This window comes from Lactuca sativa, chromosome 2 (genome assembly GCF_002870075.4).
Source record: "Lactuca sativa cultivar Salinas chromosome 2, Lsat_Salinas_v11, whole genome shotgun sequence".
Classification (NCBI taxonomy): domain Eukaryota; kingdom Viridiplantae; phylum Streptophyta; class Magnoliopsida; order Asterales; family Asteraceae; genus Lactuca; species Lactuca sativa.
The window spans coordinates 160,818,323-160,841,782 of record NC_056624.2 but is presented as its reverse complement, the minus strand read 5'-3'; the positions used below and the strand labels follow the sequence as shown (position 1 = coordinate 160,841,782).

At 42.5% G+C, this 23,460-nt stretch overlaps 1 protein-coding gene across 1 annotated transcript; it reads left to right on the top strand.

Annotated features, from left to right (window-relative positions):
• The first annotated feature begins 20,648 nt into the window (after positions 1 to 20,648).
• Positions 20,649 to 22,821, top strand: LOC111916031 (uncharacterized protein At1g65710). Its single transcript, XM_023911674.3, has 2 exons — positions 20,649 to 21,872; positions 21,951 to 22,821. Exons 1-2 carry the CDS (start codon positions 20,793 to 20,795, stop codon positions 22,692 to 22,694), a joined length of 1,824 nt encoding a protein of 607 aa, XP_023767442.1. The 5' UTR covers positions 20,649 to 20,792; the 3' UTR covers positions 22,695 to 22,821.
• Positions 22,822 to 23,460: the final 639 nt, after the last annotated feature.

The following is a 23,460-nucleotide window of genomic DNA, read 5'->3' as shown; positions in this document are numbered from 1 at the left end:
CTCGTTGTTAAGGAAGTTAGTAGCTAGAGATGCTACATGCTAACAATGTGATTATATCACATTAGAATATGAAGGAAGGTATATTCCATTCAGGAATTTGACTCTAAGAGACTTGAGTATAAGCATTGCATCATACGATGAGAGGTCATTAGAACATGACCCATCGGTCTGTTACAATAAATGAAGGAAAGTACTTATTCTAAGAAGAAAAAGGAGCCCTAAATAAGGATTTATTTTGTAACCCGAAGGTTACGATTGAAAGTCCAACATAGTACGAGGAGCAGGTGCAAGATTGAGCATCGCCTGCGATCAAGAAATCTAAGAGTTAGATACTCATCTGAAGAAACATATAAGTACGATTATTAACTAGGATGAAAAGATTACGTATGGAATCATTATACAAGCCCTATTTTCATTGATGATTCCAGGACATAATCATCCTAAGGGGGAGATAAGTATAACGTCCGTAGATCCGGGCTAGTCAATTTAGAGACTATAAGCATCAAAAGTGACTTTTTGATAAATTAGAATGAATAGTCTTAACTAAGTTGTAGTGGTCGTGACAAGGATTCCTTATATATAAAGAATGTCGAAATCCGAGTTATAACGAAGAAGTTATGATATGTCAAGGTTTCGCGACAGAAATGGCACGATATAGCACGCCGTAAATAGTGAATTTATGATAGAGCGATAATTAGCCTTGGTAATCTAAATGAAAGTCGTAGATTACGTTAAACCGAGAGCGTGCATAAAAAGAACATCTAAATCTGACTTCGTATGAGAAAATTATGATTTGTCTAAGTTTCAGCTTAGCAATATGCAGCCCAAAGTTCGAATATGAGATCGAGTGATTTCTAGCCAAAACAATCTAAACGAGAGTCGAAGATCTCGTCGATAGTAGTTCAACGATAAAAAGATAGACGAAAACGGAGGTCAGATAAAGAAGTTATGAATTTCTAACGGAGTTTTCCTGTCCCGGCCTACTAAAAATAATATAATAAAAATAATTTCAAATTAGCCGATGGAGTCTAAACGAGAGTTGTAGAGCATAATATCACCTACGCACGCATATAAAGGACGTCGAAAACGGAGCTCGTATGCGAAAGATATGAATTTTTGAAGTTCGGGGCACGAACCCCGACACTGTGTCAAGTACACGACGTGAACATAGGGTTCACGATGTGAACTCAGAGATGACGTCTCTTGGAGCCTGACAGACCCAAGTTGTGATGACGCACTTGATGATGACTAAACTCACAACGTGCATATTTGAGATTCACGACATGAATCTAGAAAATCATCCCTATAAATAGAAATCGAAGGGCATCCGATTTTGGTTGCTATTTTCTTACTCTCTCACTCCCGATACCCTCTCTAGCCCTCTTGAAGTACCCCCGAAGCCCCAGTATCATCCCGACACCCGAAGCAAGTCCCGAAGCCTCGAAGATCCTGAGAGGAAAAGAGTTTTAAGCAGAAACTCTGCCCACGAGAAGCCCCGGTTTGTGAAGATATCCCAGTTTCATCAAAGAATACTACTTGAAGAGTCGTAGTGTTGTCTGATAATCGTCTTATCAAGTGAGTGTGTAGTTACTTTCACCTTACACATAGATTTGAAGTATTTGTTATTAAATACGTGTTATGTGTGTCTGTGTGTCTATATATATATATATATATATATATATATATATATTGATGACACGCCCCTTAGAGCGGGCCCGAAACAGGCGAGCCTCGACAAGGCGCCTCCGACGGGGAGCCGACTCAGTGACCCCGGACTACCGCGAGGCGGTCACACAGAAGGCTCACCCTCACCAGAATATTGTCTTTTAGCCACAGCCTGGAGACAACGGCTCCAAGCGACAAAGCGTCCCGACAGAGCGCAATTGCCTGGACCAATCACCGGGCTGAGCACGAATGTGGAGCAGGGCTCCCCAATAAGAGCGACGGATCCTGTCAGGACTGCAGTACCAGTCCCTAGTACGGACCGAGGAAGATCTCCACTATAAAAGGACCTCACCTTGGTCTCGGTAAGGCAAGTCATTCCACTCCTCAATCTCTCATTCTCACTATAACCCTCATCATACTAACTTGACCGTGGGAGCGTCTTTCCGGGACCCCCTCTTGGAAAACGGCTAACGAGTTTTCTTTCTTATGTGACCTCTCAGGCATAAAGAACGTCAAATCTCTCTCACAGCAAGTGGTTCGGAGCCAGGTCGCATCATTTGGCGCCATCCGTTTGTGTGACAACAAATATGCAAACCCTTCACCCTTTGTCCCCTTGTGCAACCAACCATGGCGGAAAATGCAACCGGAGAACCATCAGAACCGCCACACAGTCCGATACACCAAATGGGACAGCTGGAGACAGCTAACACCCTGTCCGTCTCCCTTCCCCGAGAACAACCGCCATTCCTCGAAGAACCATTGTCTTCAGGGGACCCGTCGCCAAACCTTGAAACCATACCAGCTCCCGGCGGCCCAAAACCACAAGTTGCAACGGCTACGCTGCGAGACCCACTCTTAGCTCCTATCACCACCATCACACATGCTACCTTACCCCAAAGCCAACCGATATTCACCACGTTATTTCCATTCTTCAACACCATCACCCCTCATGGCACCCAAATAACGCCCGTCATACCCTCCACAAATAACCTATATGCACACGAGACCATGTTTAATGCGAGTGCTGCAGCACAACCATGAAACCACCAGCTGCTAACATCATCCGCCACACCAACGATGCCATCTTCTTTTTACCAACAAACACCTATATCCCAACAGCCAATAACCATGGCCCAACAGCAAACACCTATACTCCAGCAACCAATACCCATGGCCCAACAACAGACGCCCTTAATCCAGCAACAAATCCCTTTGACATACAACCTCACAAACTTGAACCAACCACTTAACCAGTATGGCTTACCGATGCAAGATTTGAGCGCTTACAACAACTTGCTCGTATAGCCTTTCCTGGCAATGCAATAACCAGGATACCATTTCAACCAAAAAATCCCAACCCAAGATTGCTTGTCACGAAGTGTCCTATCGCCGTTCGTCAAAGAACTCTTGGAGTATGAAATCCCCAACACCAAACTACCCCCTCTTAAGACGTAGGACGGAACTACCGACCTTGATAGCCATATCGACACGTACGAGTGGACCATGACGTCTCTAAAGTTGGATGAGAGATTCTGGTGTACGTACTTACTTACTACCTTGGACGGTAACGCATGAACATGGTTCAAAACGCTACGACCGGGCAACATTAACAACTTCAGCCAGTTGAAATACCTGTTCCTAACGAACTTCATGCAACTCCGTAAATACAAGGGCGATTGCCACTCAATCATTGGGTGTAAACAAAGGGAAGGAGAGTCAGTTAAGGACTACTTCGCCAGATTCACCAAGGCTAAGTTAGATGTCCCAGGCCACGACGAAGGACTAATCGTAGGCGCATTTACCTGGGACTGTTTCCGGGATCGTTATCCCAAAAACTCATGGGCAAACAACCCAAAACAAGGGCCGAACTAAAAGAACAAGTGGAGCGCTACCTACGCCAGGATGAGGGTGAAACGTCAAAGTAAGCATACCTCAATGCCATGACAACCTCTGCTGGTAGGTGTAACAACTACACCACAATCCCCCTCGACCCCCGAGTGGGGGGGGGGAACAGGTTCATGAGTCAAGACAGGCGACCGCCAAGCCGTTTTCAACCGTTCTCTAGGGATGACAGGCGGTGTAGAAGGACCGAAGTATACACGTTCGATGAGAAGCCAGCATCAAAAGGCACTAAAACGCGGTACTGCGAGTACCACAAGAGTCGAACACATGACACAGTCAATTGTGCGGTGCTAAAAAGGGAAATCGAAGAAAAGCAGCTGAAAGGAAACGTGATAGAAATCGCCCAAAGTCTACGAGCCAAGTTCGATGCAGACAACCCAAAAGATGCTTCCAAGAAAATGGAACAAAAACTGGAGATTCTAACAATTCACCACAAAAGGGGGAGGGCGGAGCGTACGGAGGACACACGAGACATCACAGAGGCAATACATGGGCTGACGTTCTCCATGCGCGACCCACGCCCAACCGGGTGGAACGGGAACGACCCCTTTGTCACTCAAGGATCAATCAAGAATGCAGTCATCCACCGGGTATACATCGACACCGGAAGCTCAGTAGACATCATCTATGAGCACTGCTTCAGACTATCGCCAAGCGCGTGGAAGGAAGACTTGAGGCCAACCACCGGCCAACTCATGGGATTCACAGGGCACAACCTATGGCTGCAAGGTATGATCCACTTACCATTCACACTAGTTAGTCATGACGAAACTAGATGACGGACTGCCCTGATCGACTTCGTAGTCATACGACACCCTTCGGGACACAACATCATATTGGGGCGTCCAGCCCTATTAAAATTCAGAGCAGTCTCATCGACGGTCCACAGATAGTTAAATTCAACACAAGCCAAGGACCGAGCATAGTTCTGGCCACACCACCGAAGGAACTCAAATGTTACGAAATCATGCAACCAAAAGATATCTCAGCAGAAACCAAAGGCCAAAACCAGATCTGTCATATGGGGGGAAGTGATAAACAGGGAGTACCCAGACCAGCGGGTGACCGTGGGAACGACCCTTCCCTAAAAAACAAGAGAAACACTGGTTTTACTACTACAAAGGTACAAACACAAATTTGCATGGACCCCCGCTGACATGGTGGGGGTCGATTGAGGAATTATAGAACACAAGCAGATGATAAAGTCGGGAACCAAGGAGAAAAAGCAAAAGAAGCGAGTCCAGGGAGGGGATCGAAATAAGGCAATTAACATGGAGGTAGCAAAGCTAACCAACGCAGGAATTCTCAGAGAAGCAATTTTCGCCACATGGATCGCCAACCCAGTAATGGTAAGGAAGAGCGATGGTAGCTGGCGCATGTGCATCGACTACTCTGACCTGAATAAAGCATGTCCCAAAGATTGTTACCCGCTACCAGAAATACACCAAAAGGTAGAGTCTTTGCAAGGGTTCTAATGGAAATTCTTCCTGGACGCATACAAAGGATATTACTAGATACTGATGAATACAAACGATGAAGAGAAAACGGCTTTCTACACCGATCATGGCACTTTCTGTTATACAAAAATGACGTTTGGACTGAAGAATGCAGGGGCAACCTACCAGCGGCTCGTGGACTCCCTATTCTCCAACCAAATTGGGCGGAACATCGAAGTCTATGTTGATGATATGGTCATAAAAAGCCCGGGCGAGAAAATGCTTTTACGAGATGTAGAAGAAACATTACATACCCTGGAGAAGGCTAGGATGAAATTAAACCTCGCCAAGTGCACCTTCGGAGTCGAAGTAGGCCAATTTTTGGGATACTACGTGACGAAGGAAGGGATCTAGCAAAGCCCAATCAAGGTAAACGAGCTAGAGGAAACGCCTTCACCTTACACGCTAAGGGACGCACAAGCCCTGAATGGAAAACTGATCGCGCTCAGTCGGTTCATCTCCAAGTCAGCAGAGTAAGCCATGCCACTGTTCAACACGCTGAAAGGGTGCATAGAGAAAAACAACTTTAAATGGACAATAGAAGCTGAGTCGGAACTACGAGAGATAAAGAAAGTACTCCACGCACTCCCCACCCTGTCCAGCCTGGTACCCGTAGAAGTATTCCAAGTATACCTGTCCACGTCAAAAGACGCAATTTCGTTAGTGTTGATGGTCGACAGGTAGGGACACTAACTACCGGTTTATTTTGTGAGTCGGGCACTACAAGGACCGGAGATGAACTACCCGGTCATCGAAAAGCTGGTACTCGCCTTAGTCTACGTAGCATGGAGACTTCGTTGGTACTTCCATGCTCACCAAATAGAGGTATTGACAAATTGCTCGATCAAACAAAGTTGCCTGAAGCCCGAGACGTTAGGACGGCTTACGAAATAGGCCATAGAGCTAGGAGAGCACGACATCACTTACCACTACAAAGCAAACATTAAAGGGCAGGCTCTAGCAGATTTCCTGCTCGAAGTCCCAGGCGAACTCCAGCAGGAAGCAACCAAGGCAAACAATAAAGTGTGCTCGAGGAAAGAGGACAACCAGCGGTGGACTCTTCACACAGATGGGGACTCTACCAAAGAAGGATCAGGTGCAGGGTTGATCCTAACTAGCCCAACGGGAGACGAACTCACATACGCCTTGCGTTCCGATTTTCACACATCCAACAACGAGGCGGAGTATGAAGCCCTCTTGGCCGGTCTCATATTAGCGGTAACAATGGGGGCGGAGAGAATCATAGCCCTGACCGACTCGTGTTTAGCAGCCAATTAAGTGACAAGGGAATTTGAAGCAAAAGATAAGCGAATGGAAAAATATGTCAAAGCAGTACAACAAATTACGAGTACCCTAAAAAGCTTTGAGATAAAACAAATCTCAAGGGGGAGTAATAAGAGAATGGATGCCCTCAGAAAACTAGCATCAACATGCTTTGGACATCTATAAAAAAAGGTGTTGGTAGAAGTACTGAAAGAAAGGAGCATCGACGAGCGACAGGTCAATTCCCTGTCAGTAGCACAGCCCAACTGGATGACACCCATCATAGAATACCTACAGCATAGCATACTTCCGGACGATCATGCGGAGGCCCGAAAGACAAGGATACGAGCCCCACAGTACGCGATAATAAAAAGGACGTTGTACAGGAAGGTCCATACGGCTCCATGGCTCAAGTGCGTAGATGGCGCAGCAGGAAAGTTGGCCCTAAAGGAAGCCCACGCAGGGTCGGCCGGTGCTCATGAGGGAGCAAGAGCGCTCACAGGCAAGGTATTACGCATGGGCCTCTACTGGCCAGATATACACCAAGACGCGTTCGAGCTAAAGCGGACCTGCGTGTAGTGCCAGACTTTCTCACCAACACAATAAGTTTCGCCATCAAATTTAACAAGCATAGTTATCCCCTAGCCTTTCTACTAATGGGGAATCAACATAGTTGGTCCTTTTCCAGAAGCACTGGGGAAAGTAAAATTCTTAATTGTGGCGGTCGACTACTTTACAAAGTGGATAGAAGCAGAGCCAATGGCGTGCATCAATGGGAAACAAGTAATCAAGTTTGTATGGAAAAACATCATGACAAGATTTGGGATACCAAGAGTCCTGATCAGTGACAATGGCCTGCAATTCGCTGAAAACCCCTTTAGAGACCGGTGCAAAGAAAATGGAATAGAGCAAAGGTTCACATCTGTGGCGCACCCTCAAGCCAACGGGCAAACAGAGATGTCTAATAGAACATCGGTACAAGGAATCAAGAAACGGATTGGCAAACCAAAAGGCAACTGTGTGGACGAATTGCCAGAGGTTCTCTGGTCATATCGAACCACACCGCAAACCAGCACGAAAGAGACACCATTCTGCCTAGCCTATGGATCCGAAGCGATGCCACCAGCAGAAATAATGGTAGGATCGATACGCACGGAGTAGTGCGGGGAACAGGAAAACAACGAAGGCTTAAAAGAAAACTTGGATCTCTTAGAAGAACGGCGTGAACGTTCAAGCATACGCCAAGCCGCCTATAAGAAGGCAGTAGAAAGATACTATAATCAGCGAGTAAAAAACAAGGCGTTCCGAGTAGGAGACTATTTTTTACGAAAAAACAAAGCTAGCCATGCCCAACCCCGGGGGAAGTTAAGTCAAAAGTGGGAAGGACCATACAAGGTAACTGAGGCACACCGCAATGGCTCCTACTCCATTGAAACTCCAGAAGGGAGGCAGATACCCAGAACATGGAACGCAAGGAACTTAAGGAATTTCCATGTCTAAGCAATGACAGAACCCTATACAGAAGGGAAGTCAAAGGCATACATACTTCAAGAAAAATCGTGAACCTCTGAATAGCAGGAAAATGGGGAAGACATCCCAGGGCTGGACTGATCACCCGGACCAACAGATGGACTCTCAGAGAAGTCCAATAGGAAATTAGTGTACGAAGCAACCATGTACCAGAAATACATAAATAAAAGAACATGCATTGTCTTTAGTATGTAATGCAGTGAGCACATCTAACACACGTAGCATAGAAGATACTCAATGAATCCAAGATATATCACACAAACATAAAACACATAATATTGAAGAAGGCCTAACAAGTGGCCATCATACATAGAGGGTTCGATAAAAAAAAGAAGGAAGCATAACAGATAGACCATTGTCCATTTACACACAAAAGCCTTAGAGGCTGCAAACTAAGAACATCAAAACAAAGGCCTCAACGGCCATAAAATAACCAAAAGACAGCAACACAAAGGTTCAACAAGGTTCTTTCACACCCCATAAGGGTAGCTCTAGACAGTTTCATCAACACGACCGCTATCCCCATCACCATCGCCACCGCTATCACCAACAACACCAACGCCATCGCCATCCCCATCACCATCGCCACCGCTATCACCAACATCACCAATGCCACTGCCACCTCCATTACCATCGCCACCGCCACTTCCACTAACACCATCCCCGTCACCACCAATAGTACCTGCACCCAACTCACCCATACCTTCCTCACTATCATCAAAAGTACACAACGCTCTCACCCCATCAACATCTAAATTACCTAATCCAAGCAAACCAGCAAAATCCACAGCTGCGAAAGCAAGTAAAGCATCATCCAACGCTGAAGAATGACTAGACCATGAGTCGCTAGTCGAAGGATCGTACGTCCCGACATCAACCTGTGCTTTCAAATTCGCCTAACTCGACTCTTCGCTAGCGACAAAGGCAGCATGGCGAATGCGAGTAATAACGCCAGTGTACTCAGGGTGCTCAAGAAGTTGTCCATCACGCGTACAAGGCCCACCTGGAGGAGCCAACTACGATCCGCCTTCAACGCCTCTACTTCCCGCTCACGGTCAACAACATCTCGCTCCAAGCTCTCATTTTGAATCATCAAACCTTCATTTTCCTTGGTCAAATACTCCACTTGACTCTTCAAAACACCACGAACATCCTCCAACACTGACTTCCATGAAACCAAAGACATGTTCTAACCCTCCAGACGAACAACCATAACACTTAATGTCACAACTAGCATTTTTGCTAGGAAATTCTACTCTCATAAAATCATTCAACCAGTATAATGATTGGTACTCTAAGAAAATATCATACTTTATACTCATTCAAATACATCTCTCATGTTCAACAAAGAGTTTGAAACTCTAAAAATTCCGATTCAAGTTTGTTATGGACTATGAATTCTTTATTGGACCTAATGGACCAATAAACCCTTAACTTAATTCTTTTAAGCTAAGAGTCTTAAGTTGGGCCCTATTTGAACTCACATTCATTAAGATATAGTATTTTGGGCTTTATGGGCCTAGAATGACCCACACCTTTCTCATGGACCTTATTGGGCCGAGACCCTTAATAAGGGCCCAATGGGCCGAAAAATAGTATTAAACTTTGTAAATTCGAGCAAGACTAATAATGGGCCAAATCAATTCATCCTCATCTCTCTTAAGCCCAAATTTTTTGGCCCTTTACCCATTATCCATTAAGCTTATTAGACAAAAAAAGGGGAAATGAGGAAATTTGTACATTGGACACCTCATGTTTGCATGGTGGTCTTCCATGCAAACATCACCTCACCATGTCTCTCTCTCTCTTCTCTTATTAATCTCGGCCAAAACCCCCACCACCCAACTCCATTCTCATTTCAAACACCTCCAAAAACCTCTCTAGATCACCTCCTTCTTCCTCTAAATTTTCGAGTTTTTGAGTGTAGCTTGAAGAGGATTCTTCACCAAAATCATCATCCTTCATAAGTTTTTGCTTAGATCCATGGTCTAGTTTCCTTATTACTTCAAAAATCTCCTCTTAACTCATGGAATTTCGTGATCTTGCATCTTAGAACCCATTCAAGCTCAAAAATCTCCCAAGGAGCTTGCTAGGACCAAAAATCACATCATCTTCTTCCATTCTTCTTCTTAACCGAAACATCCAAGCAAATGTGAGTTCATACCCCCTTGTTTTTGGTTTTTACTTGTTTTGGGGGGGAGAATACAAGTTGCTTTGCGTAGATCTATGTGTACATGCATGACTATGTGTGTTTTCCATGAATTATTTGGTGATTATGTGTTGATTACTTCATTAATCTAAAAATATTTTAAGAACTTGAAGTTTATCACTTGGATCTTCATAAGAACTTTGAGAAAAGTATGTTTTATCACATATAATACATTTAAACTAGTGGATCTGAGATTTATACACTTTAAATAGCAAAAATGAGTGTTGTGTTGTAAGATCTATAAATTAAACTCATAAAACAGCCCTTGACAGGAAAGTTTTGTTCCAATCTCGGACTGTTTTGACCCTCTTAATGGAAGTATTTTTCAAAACTGTTTTACATGGATAAAGTTCAGATCTATAAATTTAAAATGACTACCCTCACGTTTTCATACAAATTTTCTACAATTTTTGGCGAATTTTACAAAACTACCTATCATATTTGAAATAATTTCGGACCAACCTGTGAAGATGAGTAATTTCACACTAGTTTGAGGCCATAAAAAATTATGAAAAAAATTGTGAACAAATTAGACAAAATTTCCAAACTTCCAGAATTTACGGATCCAAATTTCGACTTACGACGAATTTTCTACAAATTTTCTAAAAACTAGGTCGGAAAAGCCAAAAACCAGAAAAAATTGTATTTTCACAAAAACCAAGCCAAAAATGATAGTTTTGACAAAAATGGGTTTAAAATGCTATTTTTACCACAAACTAGTCATCAACACAAGTTTTGAACAAAATGGAGAGTAAAGTGTTATTCTTACAAAAATTGGGCCTTAATTGTAAATTTTTGGCTTATTGGGCCAAGAACGTCATTTTTACAAAAAGTGGGCTTTTATATCAACTTTGTAAATAATCAAGCTACAATAAACAAAACAATAATAAACGGGTTAAAAACGATATTCATATCCTTATTGGGCCTGTAAATAATATACATGTTTAGTGGGCCTTAGTGTCCTTTTACATGCATATTGGGCTTGGATAGGTATTCATATCCTTATTGGGCCTGGAAATAATATACTTGTTTAGTGGGCCTTAGTGTCATTTTACATGTATATTGGGCTTAGGATAGATATTCACATTCCTTTTGAGCCTGGAAATAATAGACACGTATAGTGGGCCTTAGTGGTCGACTTACATGTTTATTGGGCCTGGGAATGGGTTTTATATGCGTTCTTCTTTTTATGCTATTTTAGTGAATACTTGAGCTAAAACCAATGATAAACCAACAAATGGATTTAATTTGATCATTTTCTAGGTTATTGGGCCTTAGTGGCCCATTTTTATGTGTGAGAGGTCCTGTATATGTTTATTGGGCCTCATTGACCCATTAACATGTGCGACGGACCTTGGATACTATTTGTGTGCCATTTGGGCCTGTAAATACTTTACATGTGAAATGGGCCTTAGTTGTCCTTTCATATATATTTCGGGTCCATGTTATATAATCTCATTCCAATTGGGTCTTGAATGATTTACATGTTTAGCGATGCCTTAGTGGTTCACTTACATGGATCATTGGGCCTGGAAGGAGTTTATACCTTTTTCTTCGCGTAAATTCGGTTAAGGATCTAGTGAGTTTTTGTCGGTTGGCACCTATTAAGTGTACGATCGTAGCCTGTAGTTATAACCAGAGTCTCTTGGAGGGAGAACGGGGATTTGTGTATAGATCTATACGGGGATGACACCCCACACCTGAGTTGTTCGCTACAGTTAGACTAACTCAATCTAGGGTGACGAAAACCTTATAATCAAAGTCAAAACCGGCGTCCAACGACGCCAAGACAGGCGAAATTGTCATTATTTACTATGGTTATGACGGCTCGCTTAGAGGAATTAACGTTATGAAGTTTACGGAAGACCCTTTTTTTTACAAGCAATATCGGGTTGTCTGGGAACATTCTCTTTATATGCTCTTACATTCTCTCTACATTTTCTGTACCGTTTTAGTCAAATAAACAATAACATACATGCATTAATACAAGATCTAACACAAACACACTAAACAGTTTTCAGAAAATATCGGATTTTCTGGTGGTTTTCAAAGTTATACAAATCATTTTCACAAACATGCTTATGAACTCAATAACATTTTTATGTTGACCGTTTTCAAAATAACTTGTATTCTCAGGAAACCGTTGAAGCAGGATGAACGAAACAAACTAATGGATATTGTGTTATATTTTGTTTCATCATACTCTTACTATTTTGGTATGTAATATTCAAATACAATACTCGATGTAAACAATGAATGTTGTTATATTACATGTGTGATGATGATGATGTTATGTTTCAATTATATTCACTGTAATGATATTTCAAGATGAAGTCACGCACAATCCCCCAGACGTTTCCGCCGTCTGGTTCGGGGGTGTGACACTTAAATCCACCACCTTACTTCTCAGGCTAGCTTCACTCTCGACCAGGGAAGAATGCACATGTTCCAAATCATCGAACCGTTTCACACGAAGGGACTCGGCAGCTAAATTGTCATAGCCTGCGCAACGGAGTATGCAAGGTTGTGGGCCAAGACGACATTGCTCATAGAGTCCATGTCATCCAAGGTGGCTGGAGGGAGAGCATGGCGGGTAAAATCTAAAGCGGCAGAACGCACAGAAAACTGAGAATCAGGTCGCAAACTCCACCCCGGGATGAACACGGAAGTAACGGGAGTGGAACCCTGAAACAATTGCTCCTGGCTACCCCTTGGAGACGGAGGATTAACACCAACACTCACTGGAATTGGAACAAGGGGCTGATGAGACGCCCTTCTCAATACCCTCAGACTGTTGAATGTCATCATCGGGTATCACTAACACATCCGCTGGGTCGGAGGAATGAGAAGATAACCAACGCATAAGACCACGACACTGCATCACCCGCCGACCAATGGGCCCTGAACTACCCTCGGGCGCTGGTCCACTCATCGCCTGGATGACCTTCCTTTTTTCGGCAAACCGGTGGGCGTTGGTCACTATCCCAAACTTACTATCCACCGCATCATCAACAGCCGACCGAGTAGGACCAGGAGATGCAACCGTAGGAGTAACAATAGTGTGTGAACCAGGGCGTCCCTCCGATGCGGTCGAACTACCTACAGGCTGAGGAGATACCGGGATAACAGCAGAAAAACGGTGAGGAGGAGGCAAAGTCTCATATAGAGGCACTACACGGTGCAACAGCTTCCCCTGGTAGCGACCCCGTAGCACAGAATCCATAGAAACAGAGCACTCGACACTTGTCAAGCAAAACATATAAGAAAAAAAAGAAAGAGAGGAGGGGGGAGAGAAGAAAGAAGGAAAGAAAGAACAACTCACCTTTTGAGATGGTGTAAAACACAGGCATTTCCCCTCGGGACCGCCAGTTATGGCTCATTCCGACACCAACAAGGATCACCTCTAACATCACGTCAACATCCACCTGAAGAGAGCGCAGGAGATCCGCAGAAGCCTGGTTATGAGGAAACAGCTTGGGAATAGTATCCAAAGGCATTGTCACCTGGGGTTGCTCACGGCCAAGCAACTCCCGATTAACCTACAACCACCGGTCTTGCCAATTCTTGGGAGTCTTGCTGTCAATAACAAGATTATGCCCCCCACGAAGGGTGGAGAAAGTATACTTGTCATTAGTGGCAGCAAACCGGAAGAAGTACTTGAAGATGAAATAATCAGGCTTGATGCCATTAGCACGACATATTATCTCGAAAGCTACCACCTTGTGAACAACGCTAGGAGTTAGCATCTGCACACTACACCCACAACGGCGGAGTATCTCCTCCTGAAAGTCGGTCAATGGAATACGAAGACCAACGTAAAAAGTCTTCAAGTTAACACCCACATTTCCAGGAGGAGGTCGGGTAATCAAAGAGCCGGGGACAGGAAATTCCACCTTGTTAGCCGAGGTAAGACCATACGCCTCTTGAAGCGTGAAGAACTCAGAAGAACTAGGGATTGAACCTTGAACGACAACCATGGCGGAAAGAAAAAAAAAAGAAAAGAGAAGAGGCTGAGAAGATAGAAGGGGAAATGAAAGGGGGAAAATGGTGGAGGAGCAATAAAAGGAAAAAAAGGCGGGATCTGCGAAAATCTCTGACACATGACGTAACCACCGCGCGCACGTCGAAACGTCACATCACCGGAAATGAAGCGACAACCAAGTGAGACAACGACATGTGTACCAGCAGTTAAGTCTAGAACATCATAGCTAGGTAGCATATGCTATGACTACTGGACTGGAGGACTTGACGACACGCCCCTTAGAGCGGGCCCGAAATAGGCGTGCCTCGACAGGGCGCCTCCGACGGGGAACCGACTCAACGGCCTCGGACTCCCGCAAGGCGGCCACACAGAAGGCTCGCCCTGGCTAGAATATTGTCTTTTAGCCACAACCTGGAGACACCGGCTCCAAACGACAAAGCATCTAGACAGATCACAATCGTCTGGACCAATCACCGGGCTGAGCACGAATGTGGAACAGGGCTCCCCAATAAGAGCGACGGATCCTGTCGGGACTGTAGTATCGGTCCCTAGTACGAACTGAGGAATATCTCCACTATAAAAGGACCTCACCTTGGTCCCGGTAAGGCAAGTCATTCCACTCCTCAATCTCTCATTCTCACTATAACCCTTGACATACTAACTTGACCGTTGGAGCGTCTTTCTGGGACCCCCTCCTGGAAAACGACTGACGAGTTTTCGTTCTTGTGTAACCTCTCAGGCATAAAGAACGTCGGATCTCTCTCACAACAAGTGGTTCGGAGCCAGGTCGCATCATATATATATATATATATATATATATATATATATATATATATATATATATATATATATATATATATATATATTGTTTACTTAAGATGGATGTTGAATGAATGTTTTATACAGGTTTTTAAATGATTTAAACTATAAATGTAATTTATATCTAAAAATATGTTGGGTAGAACATGGGTAGATGAAATATTTGGTGCGTGAGGAAAGATGAGTTTGAGGATGAGGTGAAAGATGATACAGATCATGAGATGAGGGTGACAGGTGAAAAATGAGTGAAACGTTTACCCAAACAATGGCCCCGTCATTCAGCAGAGTAGGGATGACAACCATGGACTATTCTAGACAGTCCAGTGGAACATTAGCAGACTCGCAACTTGTAGGTGTTGTGGAATTGATGTTCACCGGTGTACTCTAAAAACCATGGCAGCTATGGACTTAATGCCTTATATAAGTACAATGGTAGCTATGGATTTAGTACCGTGTAGATGAACATTGGTAGCTATGGACTTAGTACCTTGGCAGCTATGGATTTAGTGCTTATTGTATGAACCTCGGGCATCAATGAACTTTGTGCCAATTCCTTAGGTTAATCCTTAGGAACGAATGAGTGAAGGATGATTGATTCTTAGAGTAAATCCTTAAGAAATAAAAGGAGATAATGGGGATGGGTAATTAGGTTAATTGTTTGATGATTAAATATAATATAATATTTTATTGTGGGTTGAAAACCCTATGTGCTCACCAGGTTTCCCAACCTGACCCACTCAAGCTTATTTGTATCACAGGTGTCGATATAAAAACTACTTTACACTGAGATATTTAAAAGAGATGTAGATCACTAGTGTAAATGAATGTAAGTTCTGTTTATGCTTATGTTTTTGTATTGACGATGACATCCCAAATGTTTTAAAAGGAATAAAAATACATTTATTTGGAAATGCTTTGATAATATATTTATCATGTTTTTTGGGAACAAATTCCGCAACATTTTTATTAAAAGAAGTACTCTGTTTTTTATAAAGTATAAACAAAACTCGGTCTTTTCTGGCTGTGAAATTGGGGATGTCACATACAAGTTGGTATCAGAGCCTTGGTTTGAGTAAATTGGAGGAACACTCGTGTGAATCTAGTCTCAAAGTAAGGAAAAAGTTTTTTCAAACAATTTTTAAAATAATCAAGGAGGATACGATGTATACAATCAGCCGGAGCCAACAAGTAGGCCCCAAATTACCACACAATTATTAGAGATGATGCTTTGATATCTTAGAACAACATGCTAGTATTAGGGTAGGGATCTTCAGGAACTGTATGAATTGCCTGTTATATGATGCCTTATCTCTTATAAAATCTCTGATTGATTGTTGTATGAATCTTTCGCATGTGAACTGGTTATTAAGTGAATACACTAAGTCACATGCTACATGGTTTAAATGATCTTAGGATAAGGGGCTTAGTCCTGCTGTGCAGCTCTTGTTTGAGTCCAACCATTGTGAGATTGAATCTTTTAGCCTAAGATTATTTAAACTGTGAGGCATGTAATTGTATTCATGTGATAGTCATCTGACGCTAATGGAGGGTCATGTGGCAATTAGTGGTAGGGTGAGTTATGTGGGGTCAGCCGACCAGTTGTGTTATTGGATGAGAAGGTAGTGGTTTCCTTAGAGTGGGTGCGATTCTTAGTAGGTCAGAGTGAGGAATGATTAGCCATTGTTGAAAGAGTGAGGACAGGGCGAAGGTGCACCCGAGATGCTGGGAAATGGAGATCGAAAGGTTTCGTATGAGGATCTGTCTGATGTTATTGTGTTTTAGTGCCAGTCCACTCCTCTGCTCGAATTATGCTTGCTTTGTGCTTTGTGGAACCCATGTTGATGTGAGTTAATCATCAAATAAATACAATAAATTACATTCTATGAAAGTTAAATAATCTTATAATGAAGGACTTGGGCCTATTTCACAACTCTTGTCTGAGTCCAACCATTGTAGGGTTAATTCCTTTAGTCGAAAGGCTATTTAAGCTTTGTTGTATGTAATTGTATTCATGAAGTGGTTAGCTGACATTGGTAGGGGTTCTTGAGTAGCTGATTGCAAAGGAGGTGTGGTGGGGAAGTCTATGAGATCATAGGAAGTAGTTTTTTGTGTGGATGTCTCGCTGTGAAGCATGTATTGGGAGTATTTTATGGATAGGTCTTAGAGGACTTGAGATGATCCTTGAGGAATGTAGGGATAGGTGTGGAAGGTAGTATTGGGCTCGTACTACTAGAAGCACAAGATCCATACTCGAACCAAGGAGATTTTCGGTTATTCTAAGGGCTGGTCCGGGGGTAATAGCATCGTTAGATACCATGATTTGTGGCAGTGGCTCCGCATCTGTCAGTATTTGGTTATGGTTGCTCGGGCATGAAATCGGGTCTGGAAATGGCTTTGGGCCCTAGTGGCGAATTTGATTTGGGTTGTTTGGTACAGACCTTGGTGAGCTTGTTGGTTTTTAGGTCTTGAAGGTTTTGTTCGAGGTCGTGTATTCGAGTCGCAGAACTCAAGGATGGAATGACCGTTATGAATGGCTTGGAAATTGCAGTTGGAAGTAGAATAGTTGAGTGATGGTTTTGTATGTCGCTATCCATGGTGGGGATTTTGCCTTTTCTGTTTTCTGAGTTTGGGGAAAAAGTGACCCGGCTTGTAACTTTTAGGGTCAAGAGGTAAGCCCAACTTAGGGTCTGTTGGTCGTGGGGTTTAGAGAACATGTCAGTGCAGGAGTGCGTAGGTGGATTGATATGCTTATGGACGCTTTGTGGTGTGATTAAGGGTCCTTTTTCTTGGTTTATAGCGGGACAGGTATCAGATCGTCAGTTAGCATTGCAGGCAAGGAGGGTACGTTTTGGATCGTAAGTCAGTAATTGCTTATGATTTGGTGTGAAAACCGTAATGATTGGAAATTTTTCAGAGGTCTTCAGCGGAAAATTCAGGATTCTCTTAGGATTGGTTTGATCCCTGTCTGGGTGGTTATCTTACGCATGTTATTCATTCCAGGGTTAGGAATGGTGGTACCTACTTAAGCTGGTTTGAGTTATGATTTGGTTTTAACACCAATGGGTGGTGGTTCGAGTCCTAAGTGGAGGAGAATTGGGATTCTCAGGTTGAGTATCAGTCATTGAGGGAATTGTCAGTTCGCTGTTTGGATTGTTGTTTTCAGAAGAGTTTGGGCAGATTCGATTATTGATGGATGTTTATCTTGTAATTGATAGCGCGAGGATTCTTGCGGGGCAACAATTTGAGATTCTTTTTGTGAGATTCGGCAGTGCGAGGTGAATTTTTCTCACTGTACTTTTGGGTCGAAGGCACCAAGGCCGACCCATTGGATTGTTACCCTGGTTTATCACATGATTGGTATGCTGTAGCGATTTGTTAGATATGTATCCTGGTATGTAGGATGATGCTATGCTTAGTGATTAGTTAGATCTGCCTGTTTTCCTGTTGACTAGTTATATGTTAAGTTGTGTATATGTCACCATGGTGTAGGTGGGTTGAGACTGTACTGCTTTGTGATGTCAATCAACAAACCCGGTAATGTTTATATCGATATGTTTTTATGGTTTACTAGGCATATATGTCTTTTGATATGGTATATGTTGATATGTGATGGTGTGTTGGGTTGAGGTGGTCCTGCTGTGTGCTGAAGGCCAAAAGACCCAGGGCGGCCAGGATAAACTGCATGCCAGAGGGGCGTACCAGTCAAGCTGAAGGCCAGGCCCGATGAGGCGGTCCAGTCATGTCGAACGTTATGTGAGTGGTCCAGATAGTTTGTAGGCCGGTGGGGCGTTCCAGTCAGGCTGAAGGCTCTGTATGCATGTTGTTTGTTGGTATATGTTATCTGTTTGTGTGGTGGTACTTTAGGGGAAACTCACTAAGCTTTGTGCTTATATTGTTTTTTGGTTTATGGGTTTAGGTACTTCAGAGAATTGTAGCTAGGCGAAGGCATGCCCGTGCACATCCTGATTTTATGTCATTGATCTTAGGAGACAAACATTTTAATTAAAGTTTTGGAAATATTGATTGTGTAAACACATTTATTAGTAAATGATTTGTTTTGAAACGTTTAAATTTGTTGAAAATTTTGGGATGTTATAGTATGAAAGACCCGGAGGTGGCTCCTGGAAAATCCGTATTCAAGACTAGGGTTCAGACCCTAACAATTAAGTAGATAACTAGATGTAGATTGTATGCTAGTTGTCTTTGTGATGCTTGTATGGAAGACTAGGAGGTGGCTCCTGGATCTTGTCTGTAAGACCTAGAGTTTTGGCCCCCGGCCTGACAAGAAAGACCATGATACGGCTCGTGGCATAATGACAAGACTATGGTTGACACATAGCACCTCATATTGCATGTTTGATATGTATGACTTGTATGTTATGAATGATATGTGGTATTTTGGGGAACTCACTAAGTTTTGTGCTTACAATTGTTGTTTATGATTTCTGATACTTCCGGTTCGAAAGAGAAGGGTCCGGCTTGATCGCAACGCATACACTCATGTTTTTCCGCAACTACGTGATATTGGGATTATACTTTGATAATTGTTTTATTATAAAATACTTCTCAATGTTTAAGCAAATGATAAATGAGTGTTTTGATTGTATTAAAAATGAAATTTTTACCTTGATATTTTGGGATGTTACATTATGATTGGTTTTAAAAGTTTAAAATTTTCATGATTTTTATGGGTGTTACACACACACTCTCTCTCTCTCCCTCCCTCCTTAGCCGATCACTCTGATCATGTGAACTACGTAAATTGATTGTTTTTTTTTTTCATTTGCATTGTTACTTTATGTGGAATCGTAGAATCGTTTGTTAAAGTAGTCTAAAACCTAACATTATGTTGCTTATTTCTTTATTAGTAACCCATGTCCCTTTAAACGTTTTCTTATATATGGGTGACTAGTTGAAAGAAGAAGACGATTCGATTCATGGATCATTTATTGTTGTAATCCTATTTTAGAATGTAATTATTGTTTGGAATTCTATCTATATCCTTAGCTTTTTGTCGGTTGTTCGTTTTCTTTTAATAAAATTGAGACACAAAAAATAAATCCCTAAATAAAAAGATTTTCTTTTTTTGAAACGAGACAACATAAAAGGCGCCCACAAAACCAGAAAACATAAAAGTCTATCTGCAAATTTAGGCCAAACAATTAAGCCAAGTTGTCGTAGGTTGTTTTCGGATCATCTAGAATTTCATGTAGATTGTGTGTTGTAACAATTTAAAGAAGAGTCGTTTCCTTTTACGCTTATCATGCGTTTGCAAATCTATAAATTTATTGTTTATCTACTTGATACGATCCATATTAACATAAACATTTTCTTTATCTTTTGTTAGCATTAGAAGCGAAAATGAGATTAATGATATACTAAAATTTGGTTCAAACAAAATAAAAGTAAACTCAAGTATTTATAGTGGAAAGTAAGTTGTTAAAAGAATGTTTACCAAAAATAGCAAAAAAAAAGTTGATAGTCGCATATTAATTGACATGATTAAGATCATTGAAGCACCAGAAGATGAAAAGTTAATATAGTGGATTGGTCCTCTTGGTGACTAATAATGTAATTAAATCTTTCAAAAGTTAAAGATATTATGCTTTTTGGAAACAATTCAAAATGAAGAAAATCTTTTATGCACGGAATAATTAAGTGTTAGATTTGAAAATTTCCGAAATTGGGAGTCATGTGGAGAAGTTCTCATAAAGTATGCACTTGACACCCCCTTAAATCCTTTAACAAAATCCATCATACAACGGCTACTTTTACACGTTCAACCTCAGTCAAATTTTGAAATCTTTGTTGCTTAGCACTCTTTTCAATTTAAAAACAAACAACAATCGGGTTTCTCGTTCACTGAACCCTTTTCCCACTTATCCCTCTTTCATCTCTATCTCTCTCTTCCCAATCTGAAACAAAAATGGGTGCTTGTTGCAGCAAGACGAATCCAATCTCTTCTACGCCTACCCCACTCGAACTCAAAATCAAACCTAACCTTCAACAACAACCGGAGAAGAGAACCCAAGCTTCCGTCGCCATTGTTGCTACAGCTAAGGAGCAAGAAGTTGCCAAGAAGGAAGCTTTTGTCGTCAAACATCGGAAGAGTCATGAAATTGATCGACACCCAGATCAAGAAACTCGCAAATCGATGGACAGGAAGAAAACCCCTATTTCCAGTCCGACCACCGACGTTTCTCAATCGGCCGCGGTTGTTGTTAATGGTGAATCGGGGAAAGCGGTGGGTGCAACTGTGAGAACGTCGAGTTGTACTAAAGAAGAGGTGGATGCGATTCTGATACAGTGTGGGAGGCTTAGCCGGAGCTCCTCCGGCGTAAAAGGTGGGGAAACTCCTACACGTGGCAGGAGGTATTCCGGTTCGAAGAGGAGTTTTGATTTTGATATGGAAATGGGTTCGAAGAATGAGGAAGATGAAGTTATCGTCGACGGTGATAACCATAGGCGGCGGCCGCAGCGGGAGCATCGGGTTTCATCTCCATCGTCCCGGAGGAGGAGTAGGGAAAGAGATCCACAACAACAAAGATCTGGGAGTAAAGAAAGAGGAAGTGGGAGTGGCAACGGCGGTGGAAGGAGAGTAAGCAGATCCCCAAATAGAAGATCTGAATCACCGAATCCTAACTCCAGTGGCAGCAACGGGAATGTCGCCGCCGGTGGTAATAGCAATAGGCCGGGTAAGATGGTATCCGTCCCAGCCACCGATAAAAGCAACAACCCTGGTGGCGTAGAGGTGGTTGCCGGTGGAGTGAAGAAGATTTCAGTGAAGCGAAACGCCGGCGAAGCTTTGGGTTCTCGGACTGCAGCATCTCCACGTTCTAAATCTCCGGCGAGGGCAAACCTTCGTGTCTTGAATGAGAATCAGAATCAGCAGCCATTAACACTGAGTCGAAGCAATTCAAGGAAGGCAGAGCATTCTCCTTACAGAAGGAATCCGCTGGCTGAGATCGATACAAACGCTGCTGGATCCGATCAACCAAACACTAAAGTAAGTCTTTCCCCCTCAAATAACTTGATTTTATCTGCAAGATTTCATGATTCTGAAACACGTTGTGTATTTTTCCAGGCTCAATTGCAGAAACCAAATGTGGAGAAGACGATGAATAACAAAACCACCACCGTTGTCGTTACCAAAAACACCATAGCCAAAGAATACCAGGTGATCGACGAAGCTAAAATTGCAGTCGAAAATCTGAAAAACAATCAACTCGTAACAAGAACACGATCTTCAAGGCTATCTCGAGACCTAGACATAAACCCAGAAACTCTACTAAACTCCAACCCACCATCCTACGCTAGTTTATTACTAGAGGACATCCAAAACTTCCACCAAAAAAACCCCACCACCGCCACCGCCACCACGGTGGCTACAACACCGCAACCTCCCGGTTTTTCCCTTCCAGCCTGTGTCAGCAAGGCGTGCTCCATTCTTGAAGCTGTAGCGGACCTCAATTCCGCCAATAACTCCAACGAACGTCAATTCAAGAAGAAAGACAACCTTGTGGAGTCGGAGATGGTGGTTGATGATGATCTGACGGAGCCAAGTCTGCACAAGTATGTGACTGTGAGGAGAGGTGCTGGTGATGCAGATGCTGACGAACATGAATCATCAGGGAGCAATAGTTTTGCTGGAAGTCAGCAGATGAGTTGGATGTCATCTTCATGGGAGCCAAATTCAGGTGATTCCACAAGTTGCTATACTTCTTCAAGGTCGAATGAAGTTCAGAAAAGTGGGGAGTATCCTAGGAGTGGAATAGGACGTGGGAGAGTAGGTGTTCATGGTAGAAGTGCTTATTCATTGCCGAATTAATGTGTTGAACATAGTTTTATTATGGGTTCTGGTTTCAGTTAGATCACATTTCTTTTGTTTGTTGCATACTTGCAACTGTGTCTGTAAGTCGATAGAATGTATTTGATTCTTCTTTAGTCTTCAAGAAGCTTGCGTTAGTACTTATGATTTATGAACTTATACTTTGTGGTGTTGCTTATGGTGAAAAATTGGTCCATGTGTTCCTAGCAAAAGCTTGGTTCACTTTGATCCCTGTGCACCTCTGGCTCATTTGACAAGAGCAATTGGTCCAGCCTAAATGAAAGAGAATATAACTTACACGTTTTGATGACTCCCTATCACGGACACTCAATTCGTCATCCAAAGTAGTAATGGCTTGATGCTAATGCCAAATAAGCATTGTTGTAATAGGAAATACATTATAGACAACAAGAAACAAACATATCATGAAATCTAACACCAAGATTTACATCGATAACCCAAATAGGGAAAATCCGAAAATCGACCATGGGCGAGAGTATGAGATCACCTAGTGAAATAATGAAGTAGGATGGAAATATTGTTAATGAGAATGATGCTTTAATTATGGTAATTTATTTTATTAGCATTATTAACTTTGTATACTGGTAATAAATTGTACTATTATCGTTTGTTTTGTTTTGTAGTCTTCCTTACAAGTCGTTTCAAGTGAGTCAACAAATATACAAGGGATGGAACAAGTGTATTCAAATGATGACTAGTTAAGGGTCTAGATAAAAATGGTACGTTCGAGGAAGGATGCCACCTG